This window comes from Aethalodelphis obliquidens, unplaced genomic scaffold, assembly GCF_003676395.1.
Source record: "Aethalodelphis obliquidens isolate GAN/ISIS:26980383/991018 unplaced genomic scaffold, ASM367639v1 scaffold1, whole genome shotgun sequence".
In the NCBI taxonomy this organism is placed as follows: Eukaryota; Metazoa; Chordata; class Mammalia; order Artiodactyla; family Delphinidae; genus Aethalodelphis; species Aethalodelphis obliquidens.
Genome location: NW_020837945.1, coordinates 58821891 through 58837927, shown reverse-complemented (window position 1 = coordinate 58837927; position 16037 = coordinate 58821891). Strand labels below are relative to the sequence as shown.

The 16037-nt window shown below is 35.7% G+C and overlaps 1 protein-coding gene across 1 annotated transcript in view; it reads left to right on the top strand.

Annotated features, from left to right (window-relative positions):
• The window catches only part of ATG3 (autophagy related 3), a 28790-nt gene extending 14088 nt beyond the window's left edge, over nucleotides 1-14702 (top strand). The window contains exons 6-12 of the mRNA XM_027104697.1: nucleotides 3672-3721; nucleotides 5778-5859; nucleotides 9331-9365; nucleotides 9616-9771; nucleotides 10548-10675; nucleotides 12732-12800; nucleotides 14436-14702. Of these exons, the coding sequence (XP_026960498.1) occupies nucleotides 3672-3721; nucleotides 5778-5859; nucleotides 9331-9365; nucleotides 9616-9771; nucleotides 10548-10675; nucleotides 12732-12800; nucleotides 14436-14517 (602 nt within the window). The 3' untranslated portion in view covers nucleotides 14518-14702. The remainder of the gene's footprint in view (nucleotides 1-3671; nucleotides 3722-5777; nucleotides 5860-9330; nucleotides 9366-9615; nucleotides 9772-10547; nucleotides 10676-12731; nucleotides 12801-14435) is intronic.
• Nucleotides 14703-16037: the final 1335 nt, after the last annotated feature.

Sequence of the window (16037 nt, the reverse complement as noted above, 5' to 3'; positions counted from 1 at the left end):
GGAGGCAGAATTAATTCTTCTTCTTGAGCACTCAGTCTTTTTCTCTTAAGGCCTTTGACTGATTGAATGAGGCTCACCCACATCATGGAGGGTAATCTGCTTTACTCGAAGTATACTGATTTAAATGTTAAGCACATCTAAAAAATACCTTCACAGCAACATCTAGACTGCTGTTTGATCAAACTATGGGACACAATAACCTACCCAAGTTGAGTTGACATATGAAATTAACCATCACAGCCTTATAGAGTATTACCTTCATGAGAATCATTTGAGCTGTCTTTTTCTTTGCCAGGATGTCCTACTTTTAGGAGAGTCTGGTTTAATGGGGTACTACTACATTATATTTAAACAGATTGAAGAGATTTATTTTCTTTTGTTTCTATGTAGTAGATTCAGTGAATTGTTTTGTAATAGCAATTTATTACGTTAATATTTGGGCTTTACTGTTATAAAATAATCATACCTATCGTAAAATAATTTCTAGAAAAACTACTGTGAAGTAAAAGTTTTATGCTAGAGCTGTGGATTGTGACATTTTCCATTTGTGAAAATGAGTCATTCTTTGGTTTGGATATATTGAACAGATATATCAAAGCTTTAGAAGATTAACAAGGGAGCAAAGCATATTTTGTATTTAGGGGTTTTTTTTCTTTAATATTTCCCATCCTTGAACTATTTAATTGAGAACACTGATGGGTATTTTGAATTAGAAATATTGTTTAACTGACTTATGATGCTGCCATCTGCTTAATGTCCCTTTCATTGAGATAAGTAGGTTCCAAGGTAGTTGCTTAATGAGGTGCACTGGACAAAGCATTGAACCAAAAAGGTATGGGTTGAGTCCCAGATTATTCATGTAACTGTCTGTGAGATTCATGCAAATTACTTTCTTTTTCTGGAGACTTCATTTCTTTATAGGGAGAAATCATTACCTTACAGAATAGTGTTTGTAAGGATTATATAAGATATAGAAACAGTAAAATAAAAAGTCCTATATAAATCTGATATGATATTACTACCTCTGAATGTCCAGGATTTCTGAAGCAAATAGCATATATTTTTTAAATTTTAAAAATTAATTTATTTTATTTATTTTATTTTTGGCTGTGTTGGGTCTTTGTTGCTGCATGTGGGCTTTCTCTAGTTACGGCAAGCAGGGGCTACTCTTTGTTGCAGTGCACGGGCTTCTCATTGCGGTGGCTGCTCTTGTTGCACAGCAGGGGCTCTAGGCACGCGGGCTTCAATAGTTGTGGCATGTGGGCTCAGTAGTTGTGGATCACGGGCTTAGTTGCTCCACGGCATGTGGGATTTTCCCGGACCAGGGCTCGAACCCGTATCCCCTGCATTGGCAAGCAGATTCTTAGCCACTGTGCCACAAGGGAAGCCCCTAAATAGCATATTTAGTATAACCAGTATCTTGTTGAAAAAATTTCAGTGCAGGTTTAAATATAAATACTGGGTTGGCCAAAAAGAGCATTCAGTTTTTAAATAAAAATAAAAGACACATTTTTCTTTTTCACCAAGAACTTTCCTGAACAACGTATTCACCCTTCTGTTCCACTACCTTCTGCCATTTTTCAGGCAACTTCATAATTTCATCTTCCCAAAACTTTATATCTTTTTTTTTTTTTTTTTTGCGGTACGCAGGCCTCTCACCGTTGTGGCCTCTCAGGCTGCAGAGCACAGGCTCCGGACGCGCAGGCTCAGCAGCCATGGCTCACGGGCGCAGCCGCTCCATGGCATGTGGGATCCTCCCGGACAGGGGCACGAACCCATGTCCCCCGCATCGGCAGGCGGACTCCCAACCACGGCGCCACCAGGGAAGCTCAAAACTTTATATCTTTTTGAGCAAAGAACTGTTCCAGGTGCCTTTTACAGTCTTCCAGGGAATTTAAATTTTTTCCATTAAGAGAATTTTGTAAAGACTGAAATCATTGGAAATTCGAAGGTGCAATGTCTGGTGAATATGGCAGATGAATCAGAACTTCCCAGCCAAGCTGTAAGAGTGTTTGCCTGGTCATCAAAGAAACATGTGGTCTTGTATTATCCTGATGGAAGATTATGTGTTTTCTGTTGACTAATTCTGGACGCTTTTCACTGAGTGCTGCTTTCAGTTCGTCTAATTGGGAGCATTACTTGTTGGAATTAATCGTTTGGTTTTCCAGAAGGCGCTCATAATAGAGGACTCCCTTCCAATCCCACTATATACACAACATCACCTTCTTTGGATGAAGACCGGCTTTTGGTGTGGTTGGTGGCGGTTCATTTTGCTTGCCCCACAGTCTTTGCCATTCCACGTTATTGTACAGTATCCACTTTTCACTGCCCGTCACTGCTTGTTTTAAAAACGGAACGTTTTCATTATGTTTCAGTACAGAATCGCATGCGGAAATACAGTCAAGAAGGTTTTTTCCAGGGACTTCGCAGTGGTTAAGAATCCACCTACCATTGCAGGGGACTTGGGTTCAATCCCTGGTCCAGGAAGATCCCACATGACGTGGAGCAACTAAGCCTGTGCGCCGCAACTACGGAGCCTGCACTCCAGAGCCTACGTGCCACGAATTTGAAACCCGTGTGCTCTAGGGCCCCCATGCTGCAACTACTGAAGCCCGTGCACCTAGAGCCCATGCTCCACAACAAGAGAAGCCAACACAGTGAGAAGCCCGCACACTGCAAGAAAGAGTAGCCTCTGCTCGCCGCAACTAGAGAAAAAAAAAAGCCTGCACACAGCAACAAAGACCCAATGCAGCCAAAAAAAAAAAAAAGGTCTTTTCTGCTTATCTTATGTGGAACCCAAACATCAAAGTGATTAACATAACCAAGCTGGTGCAAACGATTTTCAACGCTTGATTTGGATATTTTGCGTATGTTGGCTATCTCCCATGTGGTGTAACGTTGATTGTTCTTAATTAATGTCTCAAATTGATCAGTATCAACCTCAACTGGTCTACCTGACCGTGGAGCATTGTCCAGAGAGAAATCTCCAGCACGAAACTTCACAAACCACTTTTGACATGTTCGATCAGTCACAGCACCTTCTCCATACACTACACAAATCTTTTTTTTGCATTTCTGTTTTTACCTTTCTTGAAATAATAAAGCATAATATGCCGAAAATGTTGTTTTTCTTCCATCCTCAACAGTAAAATGGCTACACAAAAATTCACCAATTTTGATGTTTTTTTTTTAAATGCATGCTGATATGACAGCTGTCACGTACAATCTAAAAAAATTGTTTGGAATGAAGTTAGATAACTAAATGCTATTAGAGCCATCTTACGGAAAACACCGAATGAACCTTTTGACCAACCCTGTATGACTCCTGTAATCTCTTAATCTGTTCATTTTATGAGGATGAATATTTATTTAGACTCACACAAGGAAAGTAAATAAGTGAAGAATAGTAAATGAGGAATGATAGAGTAGGATAATTTATGGTAAAATATTAAATTGGTATTTAAAATTTTAATTTTATTTTTAATATGAAAGGACCCTTTGGGATTATTTATTCCTATTAGAGTTCATTTGTGAAAGTGCTGCTAACATTGCCTCCTCGTTTCAGAGAACTTTGAGAATTTAGGTAATAAGTATTTTTATATTTCTTAAATCAGGTAAATGGAGGATGTTTACAACTTAATTTTAGTTATATTCTGCTGAATTTTAAACAGGTATTGCAGGAATAACCGAAGCAGTTAAGGAGATTACACTGGAAAGCAAGGTACTGGTTGTTTACTTATGTTTCTAAATTCAGTGACCTAGTTATTTGCATGTATATTTATTTTGAGATTATTCATATCATTTTTATGCAAACTCTAATTATTTATTATCAAGCTCTTTTAAATTCCAGCTATTTTATTCCCTCTCATTTTTCTACATCAACATACCCAAACACTGCTGTTTCCTAGTGCTTCTCTTTTCTTTAATCTGTCAAATGGTTAAGAAGAACATTTTTTGAGATTGTAACTGGTTAAAATCTACAAATTTTTTTACTAATTGGGAAGATTTCTAGACCATTTTAAAAGAAACGGCTTTTTTAAGTATAAGTACAGAATGGTCTTCAAGTGGAGGTTTTGAGGGGATTTATTTACTTGCTGATCAGTAGCTGCTGATGGTATCGTGTTTAAATTTGTAGTTTAAACATTAAGTAATTTACTCATTTCTTCTGTAGTTTCTTAATTTACTGCTAATTTGAAGGATTCTTGTTTTTTTGTTTTATTTTATTTTATTTGAAAATTTAAAGGAAACTTTAGTTTATGTCATCCAAAATCATGACATTTTGGATGAGTGGAAGCTTAATGGGTTTCATTGTACAGTTTATTTGAAGGAAGGGTAAAAATATATAATTGGGTAGAAATTTTCTGCTTGAAAGTTTTCAGTTAATTTAGACTATCTGTATTACATTAGCTTTTCCATTTCTAGAGAAAGAATGATTACAGTTGTCTTCATATTTTTGATATAGTTGTTTGAAATAATATAGAAAAAAATACGAAATGCCTTCACCCTTATCTTTTCTTAACTATTTTGTTCACAGTCAAATCTCTTAGAAGATAGAATATTTGGACAGAATAATTGTGTTCCTTTTGTCCTTATGAAACATTCAACTACAACAGTTCCTAGTTTAAGATAGTTTTCTTTATGTGTTTTTGTCATTTGGATCTTTTGGGATTTGTTACCTGGGGCTTAACAGAAGGTGTTAGAAACCAAAACAATATTTTTTTTCCCTGTGTACAATTTTATGCTTGCTAGGGATTTAAGGTTCAGTTCAGCCTGAGAATTCATCCTTTTGAAGTTTTACTTTTTGGAGAATTTGAATGATAAAGGAAAAATTACATAAATGGCTTTGCTGCTTCAGAAGCTCCTGTTTACTCCAGCCATTAGTATGTATGCTTCAGACTTTGGGAATGATAAATGGCAGAGGAGTGTGGATAGCATTATTTGATAGGTTTATGGTAATTCTTTTAAGAATTTTTAATAAATGCAATAATGGTTAATATGGTACTTTGTATCCCACTTAACATTCTTATGTCCTAGTAAAGGTTGAATATTTAGAATAATTTACAACTAGAATATATCTTCCCTGTCACTTCCTGTTTAATATAGAATTTACATGATTATTTATAATTTAGTGCTTAGAATACTTGCTATCCAGAGTAAAATTATAAATTAGGTGAAACTAAATGTCCAATTTTTTTACCTACTACATTGACTTCAGATTTGTAGAATATTAATTTTGTGAAAATGATAATTGTATATTAGGCTTGGCTTTGATTAGCATTATTTCATTCTAGTGCAAATGTAGTTAAGAACTGAAATCTTATGTGTTCTAGTAACTGTAATTGCTTAATTCAGTCAGGAATGTTAACAAATTAGAGAATATGATATTTATAATAATAAATTTAACTTATAAATGTATTGTGATTTATAGATATATAGCTTTTTCTCCTTTAAGTGTGCAAGTTAACTTTGAATTGGTTTTCTAATACTAATGAATTGCTTAACTAGAAGTATTGTTTTGTTGGAAGTGCAACTGGCAACTTTTTTAGATGACTTGGTGCTTCTATGGTACTTTTATATTTTTCAGTCACAGCACTTAGCACATCACTCTTAAAGATTGGCTTATGGGTTTGTCATCTGATGGAGGAGTTTCTTGAGCATAAGAACTATCTTATCACTCTTATTTTTACAGTGGTTAGTTAGCACTGCCGGCATGTGGGTGCTCAGTATTTGAACTAATGAACATATTTAAGTGACTTTAAATATAATCAATTTCAAAGGACAGTATAAAACTCCAGGATTGCTCAGCATTATGTGAGGAGGAGGAAGAGGAAGATGAAGGAGAAGCTGCAGATATGGAAGGTATCGTGTTCTGGATTTGCTTTACTCACAATAGAATATTGCTTTTAGAATTGGTGTAATTGATGTGAGTTAAGAATTCTACTCCATTGAGTTCTAAATTTAACATTTAACAGCCTAGAGAGGATTTGTTTAGTTTAAATTTAATCAGCACAGAACTTATCTTGGTCTTAGACTCTTCTACTTCACCCAGAGCATAGCTGTGATAGCATTATTTCTGCTGAGATCAGTACTGATCATAAATCTTTAATGCTGGGTACAGCCGTAAGACACAGATTCTTAAGCTAATTCTTAAATTCTTTCAGAACAGAACAAAATTTGTTCTGGCATTTAGTATTTTCTTTTTCCTTTTTGATAACATCTTACTACTAAAACCTTATGATAGTGATTCTTAATGGGGCCTTTTGAACTACATGGAATCCCCCCACTGCTCCCTGAAAATCTGAAGTGCCTTCCTAGGATTGCTAGCTGAGACTCACTGTATTAGTGAATCATTGTTACAAGAGATTGAAACCCACTGTACTAACAGAACACAGTAATACGGGTCTAAAAGTATACGGCTTTGATTCTGTTAACCATTTCCTCTTTTTTTTCCTCCCTTGATTTTTTTTTTTTTTGCATTACATGGGCCTCTCACTGTTGTGGCCTCTCCCGTTGCGTTGTGGCTCCGGACGCGCAGGCTCAGCGGCCATGGCTCACGGGCCTAGCCGCTCTGCGGCATGTGGGATCTCCCCGGACCGGGGCACGAACCCGTGTCCCCTGCATCGGCAGGCAGACTCTCAACCACTGCGCCACCAGGGAAGCCCCTCCCTTGATTTTTTGACACAGGATTTCCCTCCTCTTTCCTTGACTGTTTCTTGTAAAAAGTCATCTTGCTGGGCTCTTTTACTTCTGCTTCACTGTTAAATGTTACTATTTCATGGGGTTTCACTTTTTTTTTTTTTCTGCTCACTCCCAGGTAGATTTTTATCTACTCTTATGACTTCTGTAATTGAATACTGTGGTCTGGCACAGAATTGTTTACAACAGGAAAAATGGTATATAAATTACATTAGATTCTCTATGAGAGTTTAAATATGAATATGTGTATGTATAGAGAGAGGGTTAGTTGGAAAAAGGAAGAGGATTTAAAAAAGACAGGGCAGATATTTTGGAGGCTGTAAGGTGGCTAAATTCCCCCAATACATAGGATTTAGTGAGAGAGAATGCAAATGTAGAAGGTAGTGTCAGTAGAGTTGAAGCACCATAATGGCAAGTGGTGTTGGATGATGAGGAGGTGACAGCATAGCCTAATCAACCAGAGTAGCCTTTACTTAAAAGTACCTTTTTTAGTTTTGTTTCCTAAATTACTTTGAGTTTCTGTGAAACCTAGCTGTATATCTGTTCCTGAATTCTAGTAAGAGTCTTGTCCTTATTTCCACCGTGTACTCCTATTCTTTGAGGAAATCCAAATGAGTTACTTGTAACCGAAATTGCTCACAGCAACCTCATATACCATTTCTGCGCTCAAGACATCCATGTCTAAACCCCCAACCCAGATCTCCTGAATTTCATATCTACCTGTTTAGTTTCATTTCTACGTGGATGTCTCATAATTGTCAGAACCACCTTCTGTACAAATACTCTTTCTGGGTTCCATTTGTCTCTGAATGGCATACAGTTGTCCCGGTTGGAGTGGGGAACCTTATGAATAAAGTACTGTTTTTAGAGTACAAGCTGTGGGACTGCCTTAAATATCTGGCAGCCTTTTAGTATGTTTGTTACATTTCCCTTGGATAGAGTTAAAGAAACAATTGCTATATATGGAATTTTGCTTAAAAACAGTGTTGTTGGTATCTAATATAACAGTTAATTTTCATCCATCATTCATCAAATATTTATAGCAATACAGTATCTATGTATCAGACACTGTATTTGGTGCTGGAGACAAAGCAGTAGACATGATCTCACGGAGCTAACATTTGATTTAGGGGACACAGACAAAAAACAGTAGATAAGCAAAATATATACTGTCTTAGATGGTTATAAGTGTTAGGGAGAAAAATAAAGGTGGGAGGGGATAGGGAGTCTTGTAGTACGATGAGTGTTGTAATTTTTAAATAGGTTAGTCAAGGAAGAACCTCATTGAGGATATACCTTTAAAGTAAAGTCTGGCAGGAAGTGAACGGACAAGCTGTTTGGATATCTGAGGAAGAGTGCAAAGGCCCTGAAGTGGGAGCATGTGTGGCTTGTATAAAATACTGCAAGGAGGCGCCTATGTCTAGAGAGGGGAGAGTAATAAGGCATGGAGTCAGAGAGGTAACCCGGGGACCCGATCGTGTAGGGCCCTGGCTTTAACTCAGAGTGAGACAAGAAGCCATTGGAGGGTTTTTCTAAGTAGAGGAACAGCTGAGAACGAGATTTAACATCTCAACAGAATCACTGTGACTTCAGTGTTGAGAATAGAGTGAAGGGATAGGGACAACAGTTAGGTGGCTATTTTGATAATCTAGGCAAGAAATGACTGTGGCATGGCCTCAAGTAGGAATTGGAAGTGATGAGAAGCTGCAGATTCTGGACATATTTTGAGGGTAGGGCCGAAAAAGGATTTGTTGCTGGATTGGATGTGACATGAGGGAGAGAGAGTACTCAAGTGTGACTCCAAGGTTTTTGACCCAAATGTCTGGAAAGATGTCATTATTGGGATGGGGAAAACTGTAGGAGTGAATGGCTTTGGAGGGGGAGTCAGGAGCTCAGTTTTTGACATGTGATATTTGCTCTGCTCCTTAGTCACTCATTGTAGTCCTAAGTAAACAATTAGGTATCCATGTTTGCAGTCAGGGAATAAATTTAAGAGTCATCAGCATTTAAAGCCCTTGGGACTAGATGAAATCATCAAGGGAGTAAGTGTGGATAAAGAAGAGACAAGGTCCAAAAACTGAGCCCGTAGTTACTATAGATGATGAAGGGGAACCAGCATAGGAGATAGTGAAGGAGAAGCTAGTGAAGTGGGAGGAAAGCCAGGAAAATGTAGTATCTTAAAGGCTGAGGAAAGAAAACGTTCCAAGGAAGAGGGAATAAATCATGCCAGATGTTCCTGAGAGGTCAATTAAGATGAAAACTGGGAATTGGATTGGATTCAGCCAAGTGGAAGTCAGTGATGTCTTTAACGAGCACATTTTATGCAATTCTATAAATAGCCTTGTGCACCCTATGGAGTCACCTAGGGCTCTGCAGTATTATTGTGCCAGTTGGTATTAGTAATAGACTGTTGTAGCACAGGCCAAGCCTTAAGCCTGCTAACTTTCTCTGGCTTTGTCAGGTAAAGTGTCTGCTGCTTTGGAAGTATAGAATTAGCTCCCTCATGTTTATTCAATATCTTCAGTCAGAACAAAAGCAAAACCCCAGGTTTTGAATGATACTCTGAAGTAATATGTAATTTGGTTTAGGAAATTACTTCGAACTTGATTAGTCTTTTGTTGCTTTTTTAAACAGAATATGAAGAGAGTGGATTGTTGGAAACAGATGAGGTTTGTAAATCAAGTTTCTTCTTTAGTTAATTTTTAATGAGTAAACTTGGGGATTGGTGTTCTTAATATCTTGATCTATCAAATGAGTTTTTAATATGTGTACATTGTTTACAGTATATAACATTTTAGCTTTAAATTTTGTTATATCTGCTGTTGAATAAAAAATATATGGGATGGGAAAAATAGATTTTCTAAAACAAGACATTCATAGTGAATTTAATGGTTGTAAATTTTTCTCCACTATTACCAGGCTACTCTAGATACAAGGAAACTAGTAGAAGCTTGTAAAGCTAAAACTGATGCTGGAGGTGAAGATGCTATTTTGCAAACCAGAACTTATGACCTTTACATCACTTATGATAAATACTACCAGACACCACGACTATGGTTGTTCGGCTATGATGAGGTAAAAATAAAGAAAGACATTTTAATGTAAATATTTTAAATTTTTGTGTTGAATTCTTTTGTCATTAGGCCCATGGATATATACTTTTGCCTTTTAAATTTTACAAATCATTTGTTTTATAATTTTGTGATTTATGTTGAGTTTGATTCTTATTTTGAAGAAACTGAATTATCCATTGTAACACCACCACTGCTAAGAATTAAACAGAAATAATCTGTTACATTTATTTCTTGGTCCCTGAGCTTATTTATCCCTTCAAAATGTGAGGAAAATTGAAGTTGGTTTGTTGTATTAAATTTTGTTTGAGATTATATCTATTGGATATATAGGCATTTGTAGAATGATCATATTGCATGTAGTTTTTTTCCTTAAGAATTTCACTTAATTGAATTAAAGGATAACTGAAATAAAAGTAACTTGTTTAACCTGTCATTCCAATGACTATAAATGGGAAACAAGAAAATAAAACAAAATCGGCCTAAAAGATGTTAGAAAGTTATAAAATGTTTTGATAGCCATGAACCTGCCTTTTTGTAGGATCTTTTCTGTATTAGATGGTGGCTGATGTCACATAACCTTGATGGACAGACTCTCTCCTCCCTCCCTCCCTACTTGGTGTAAATAAATCCTTGGCCCAAAATAATCTGGTGATTCTAAATAGTATAGAATTCAGAACTGCAAGTGATGTGGGAGGTGGGGATAAGTATAAACCCTTAAGTTTAGGCCTAAAAGTTTTTAAACAGTAATTTCAAATGAAGCACTTTTTATGGTTTTAGCAACGGCAGCCTTTAACAGTTGAGCACATGTATGAAGACATCAGTCAAGATCATGTGAAGAAAACAGTGACCATTGAAAATCACCCTCATCTTCCACCACCTCCTATGTGTTCAGTTCACCCATGCAGGTGTGTCTGTGTGTGTGTGTGTGTATTTGTGTGTGTGTGTGTGTGTGTATACTTCATGGATTTACTACTTGGGAGTCTGTATAAACATGGTGCCCGAACAGAAAAAATTTACTTAATAAATAAAATTCTCTTTTGTCTTCCTTAGGAATGTTTTTGTGCTTAAATAATAAGACAAAGAAAAAAAAACCTTACCAATTTCCTTTAAGTTTAAATTCATTAAGAATAATTTTTGTCCTTTGTGTATGTTTAGTTATAGTATAGATCTTTGTGATTTCACTCCTGTTATTAGCTCCAAGAATACTTTGGAAGATCCTTTTTAGATTAAAAAATACTAATCATTTAGACATGGCTTGCTCTATTGTGATATATCTTTCTGCGAATGTGCAATGTAAAGTTAACTTTGTGCTTTTTCTAGGTGACCTATTTATCTCTTTTTATTGGTTAGTGAAGGGAGATGTATGTAGAATTTCTATTCCTTTACTTTTCAATTAAGAGGTTTTCAGCCCTACCAAATCAAGTACATTTTATAATTTGGGATTTCTTTGTATTAATGTGTTTTCACAGGGCCAAATAAGTGAAACTGAATCTATATATATGATCTGCTTAGAATTTTCCTTAAAAAAAAATTACATGCTAAATTCTTTCAGTTATTTCTAATGGGTAACTTCTACAAATCATTGAGCAATTTTGGTGACAGTATTTTTCAGATGAAAACTCTGATATTCCTTTGACTAATTAGAGGCAACAGTCTTGTTTTAAAAAATCCTTTAATATTTTCTTCTCATTTTTAACAACCTTTTTATTCCAAAAATCTATCCCATAGGAAGTCTAGTTCATTTTTCAAGTTTATTTATATTAAGAGTGTTAATAATGCTAACTATGAAAAGTATTTCGAGAGTCATTAGTTTAAAACTAAAACTATCTAAAATTACCTAATCTAAAAGGTTTTCATTTTTGAGAGTTATTTTTTTGGATCCTCTTATGGCTTGAGAGTTTAGGACAGAGCTAATCAAACTGAGGCAGGTCTCTTTCTGAAGTATAAACTTTACTCAGTGAGAAAAAGAGATAAGTAATTTAACTGGTGATGTTAAACATTTTAGTAAATGACTGTATTATGGAATATAATATAAATAAGGCAAAAAAAAGCTGGGGCCCTGTAAAATGAGACTGCAAGGGCATTTTAGGCCTTGCCGTTGGCTGCCTCAGATTATGTCTTCATATTCTCAGGGCCAATACATTTATTCTCATCTTCTAAGTTGACTGCCTCTTTCATGAAGGTTGTACTCATAAAAATTGAAGTGGTGTTATTTAAGCCAGGATATGTGTAAAAGTTCATTTCTTTTGTACAGTGCCCTTTTCTCAATTATATGCTCAGGCAATTACTTTGATGCCACCTTTTTCTATAGCATAGGAGATTCACCAGTTGGCCACAAAAAAATTTGTGGAAAACTTCAGATAAATATCCTTCTTTATATAAAGCCAAAAAAATTTTTCTAAATAGAATCAGATAATTTTAATCTGAAAAAATATATATATAAACCTCTTAACTCTGACCAGTTGGCTTTTCTTTAACTCAGTTTTGGTTTACTCTCTGTTAAACATTGAAACAGTCAAAATCACAGCCTTATAAATATCTTTGTGTTTTTTTTGACCAGCTGTTAACCATGTAGCTTTTTTGAATTTGCCTGTTTAGGTTCTTTTTTGTTTCTCAGAGCAGAAAGCCCTTGCTCTGCATTTATGCCCTGGCATGATTTCCCTTTCTCTGATTTTCTGCCCTACCTCCCTTCCACCCCCATTATAGGAAAGCTAACTAGTCCCATTGTGTTCATTTGTGACTACCATGGCTACAATAAAACTGTCTGCATGACTCAACAATCTGGCTTGTTGGGGAGTAGGGAGGAGAATATTTTACAATAGTACTATTACATATTAAAATTAATTCACAGGCAGTAATAACGTAGGTGTAATAATGTAGGTTTCTTCGCAAACAAAAGCTTGCTTTTCCTACTTTGATCCAATTGATCTATACTAATAAGATGTGTTCTTTTGCTTTTAGGCATGCTGAGGTGATGAAGAAAATCATTGAGACTGTTGCAGAAGGAGGGGGAGAACTTGGTGTTCATATGTATCCTTACCTGTGTATGCGACTAGAGGAAAATTGCTTCTGGGATTTTTTTTCCCCCTTTTTGGGAAATTTAGTATAAACTTTAAGGCACAGTAGTATAACTTATTTTAGCCCCACACATCTGGAAGTCTTAATGGGAGTCCTTAATTTATTTAGAAAATGTTACATTGTGGTAGTTCTGGCCTTGTTCAGTTGATAAGTACATGTCCCTGTGTGCACCAGTTAGCTCTGCCTTGTTACAGAGCTTCAGAGCAATATGTACTTCTAGGTAGCATCTTGCCAGTGCTTTTGTTTGTTGAGGCAGTGGCTGAGAGTATGCAATTCCACAACTGTGAACTCTTTATGGAAAAGAAACTCAAAGTGCTTAATCTGTTGATGAAAGATGAATAACCTGTGAATTTAGAGGATAACACATGAATATCTTTTCAAGTATATTTCTGATTTAACATGTTATCAAAAACGTACTTTTCTATCAGGTAAAAGTAAAGTTGGGTTTTGTCAGTCTGAGGTCTCTGAAGCAAAGAAAGAATTCAGATTAAATAAATAGGTTAATTAAAAAGTAAAGCACCTGAAATCTATTTCAGGTTGTCTTCAAATGTAGTATTTTCATTTTTCTCCAGATAAGAGCACCTCTTTCTTTCTCTGGGGTTAGCAAGAGGAATTAAGTAAACTACTGGATCCTGAAATACACGTACCCATAGCATGGATTCATCAAAAGCAGTCAAGAGTCAATGATTTAAATACCAAATAGCTTGAATTAGTTTGATGCTAGATTGACATTCGACTTGGTGGTCCCTGCCACTCAGTGTTAGGTGTAGACTGAGGGGTCACCACTGTGTTGGAACTACAGATAAACTAAGCATTGCTAATAGAATGTGTGCCTCAGAGAAACATTGGGCTGATTTGATACTGAAACAAACCAAGAACTTTTGGTCCAAACCAGAATTACTCTTAAAATTCTATTATGCATAATTTGAGCATTTATCTCTGTTTTGGAAGCTGTGTAGCAACTTGGAAGACTCTATATATAATTCATAATTGTCATCAATTCCCCTGAGAAAAATTAATCTCTTAATGTTTCTAAGTGCAGTGGAACATAGAAAAAAATTCAGGAATTTATTAAAGACAGTCCAGTATAGCAGATTTATTAAAGACTATTCCAGTATAGTATATGGCAAGTACATATACTAACCAAGAATCATTCCTTATGGAGGGTTTTTACTTATTTTTTGTTCTTTTCCTTCAGTATTTTTATATTCTTTACACTGTCTCGTTTTCTAACATACTCTAGCAAACTTATAGGCAATAAAAAGACCATCTCCCAATCATTTAAACATGTACAACCTTGTCCTTATTTTTATATTAAAATATTTGGGCTAATATGAACTTGTACTCATTAAGAAGTCTTACATGCAAATATTAAATGCGGCCGGGTCAGTCATTCTTATAGAGAGCCTCATGCTGAATAGACACCAACTGCATGAATGAATTTTTTTAATATAATATACTTGATTTAAGATTTTGTCTTCTGTATTTTTTCTGAGGAGTTATTGCTTAATAAAATGGATATTTACAATGTTAGCTTAAATCATAGAAGTATTTACCAATCTGTTTTCCTTAGCTAAAGACCTTTAGGTATCTTCTAATTTTCTTGAAATTTGTACAAGCTGTCATTCCAACAATAGAATATGACTACACAAGACACTTCACAATGTAACAAAGAGAGCATAGAATCTATCCTAATTATTGGTTCTGATTTTTAAAGAATTAACCCATAGATGTGACCATTGACCATATTCACCGATATGTACAATTTCTCTAATAAAGACAATTATATGTTTATGCATTAAATAAAAGTTCCTCTACCAGCCTTATTTGTTTAATAAAATGAGTGTAAAGAGACCGTTTTTCTTGCTTCTTATCAAAAGATGATAATTCTTCAAGTGTAGAAGTATCTCATACAGAATGATGGTAAGAGTATTTTTGGTTCACACTTATGAGGAAGGTATTTAAATGTGTAATAATGTGAGAGCTGGGGCTAGAAAATACTTCATGCTAGACTCACCTTCCCTTCTTCTTTCTGTTCCTTTTGTTTCCCCTCTCTGACCATCTCCCTAAGTCTCCTATCTGCTAGTAGTTAATATTGATGAAGTACTTACTGTGTGCCAGGAAATGCGTTAAGTGCTGTTACTTATTTTCTTTCTGGATTGTTTTACTAAGTTTGTATCACCAAAGTTATTTTTTTATTAAAGATTCAGGAATATTTTTCCTATGGTGATTGCCTGATAGAATATTAGAATTTAAAGGGATCCCTTTGTTGTATCACATCAGTTTACAGATATGGGTCTGGGAGTTCAGAAAGGTTAAGTGAGGTTCTACTCAGGGACACCCGCTGAGAGCCGAGGAGTAGAACCCAGGCCCTTTGAGGATTCCTCTTACATTCTCTTCGTACCCCACATTGCCCCCTCGTCCCCTTTCTTTCTGTCTTGCACATAGTGGGAGTGGCTAACCCGGCCTCTAAGGAACCTTCGTTTCTTGGTTTATTTTTGTATTCCTCATCATTCAAGAATACTTGCCTTACCTTCAATGCCCCTTTATTTTTACCCCTTTTCCAATTGTAACCCAATTTTTGTGTTTTAAGGAGCTCTCCATAATGAAAATCTTGATAGAATTAAGGTGGTGTTTGATATGGCATAATAGATGTAAACATGGGTGTCATCTTAGAATACACATCAGATATCCTGCTTGCTCATGTAGGCAGCAAGCTACTCTTCTGGCTTTATTTGAATTAATCTTCCCAACTGATTTTACTGAAATATCCTATTTTTGAATACCTGTAATCTAAATGATATGTAGTAATAGATGTTATCACATTGTCAACATTTTTCTCCCAGTTAAGCCTTATTTATAGTACAGATACCTTCAAATCATTTTTTTTTAAGCCGGCAGTCATATTTATCTCAATCACCACTAGGTGGCATAAATCAGAAGATCTTTTTTTCCAATTGAAATCTTTACATGGGTGCCTAATGCATAAAACAAAAGTGGATTTTTTTAACATCTTTATTGGAATATAATTGCTTTACAATATTGTGTTAGTTTCTGCTGTATAACAAAGTGAATCAGCTGTATGTATACAGACATACCCATATCCCCTCCCTCCCAACCTTCCTATCCCACCCCTCTAGGTGGTCACAAAGCACTGAGCTGATCTCCTTGTGCGATGCAGCTGCTTCC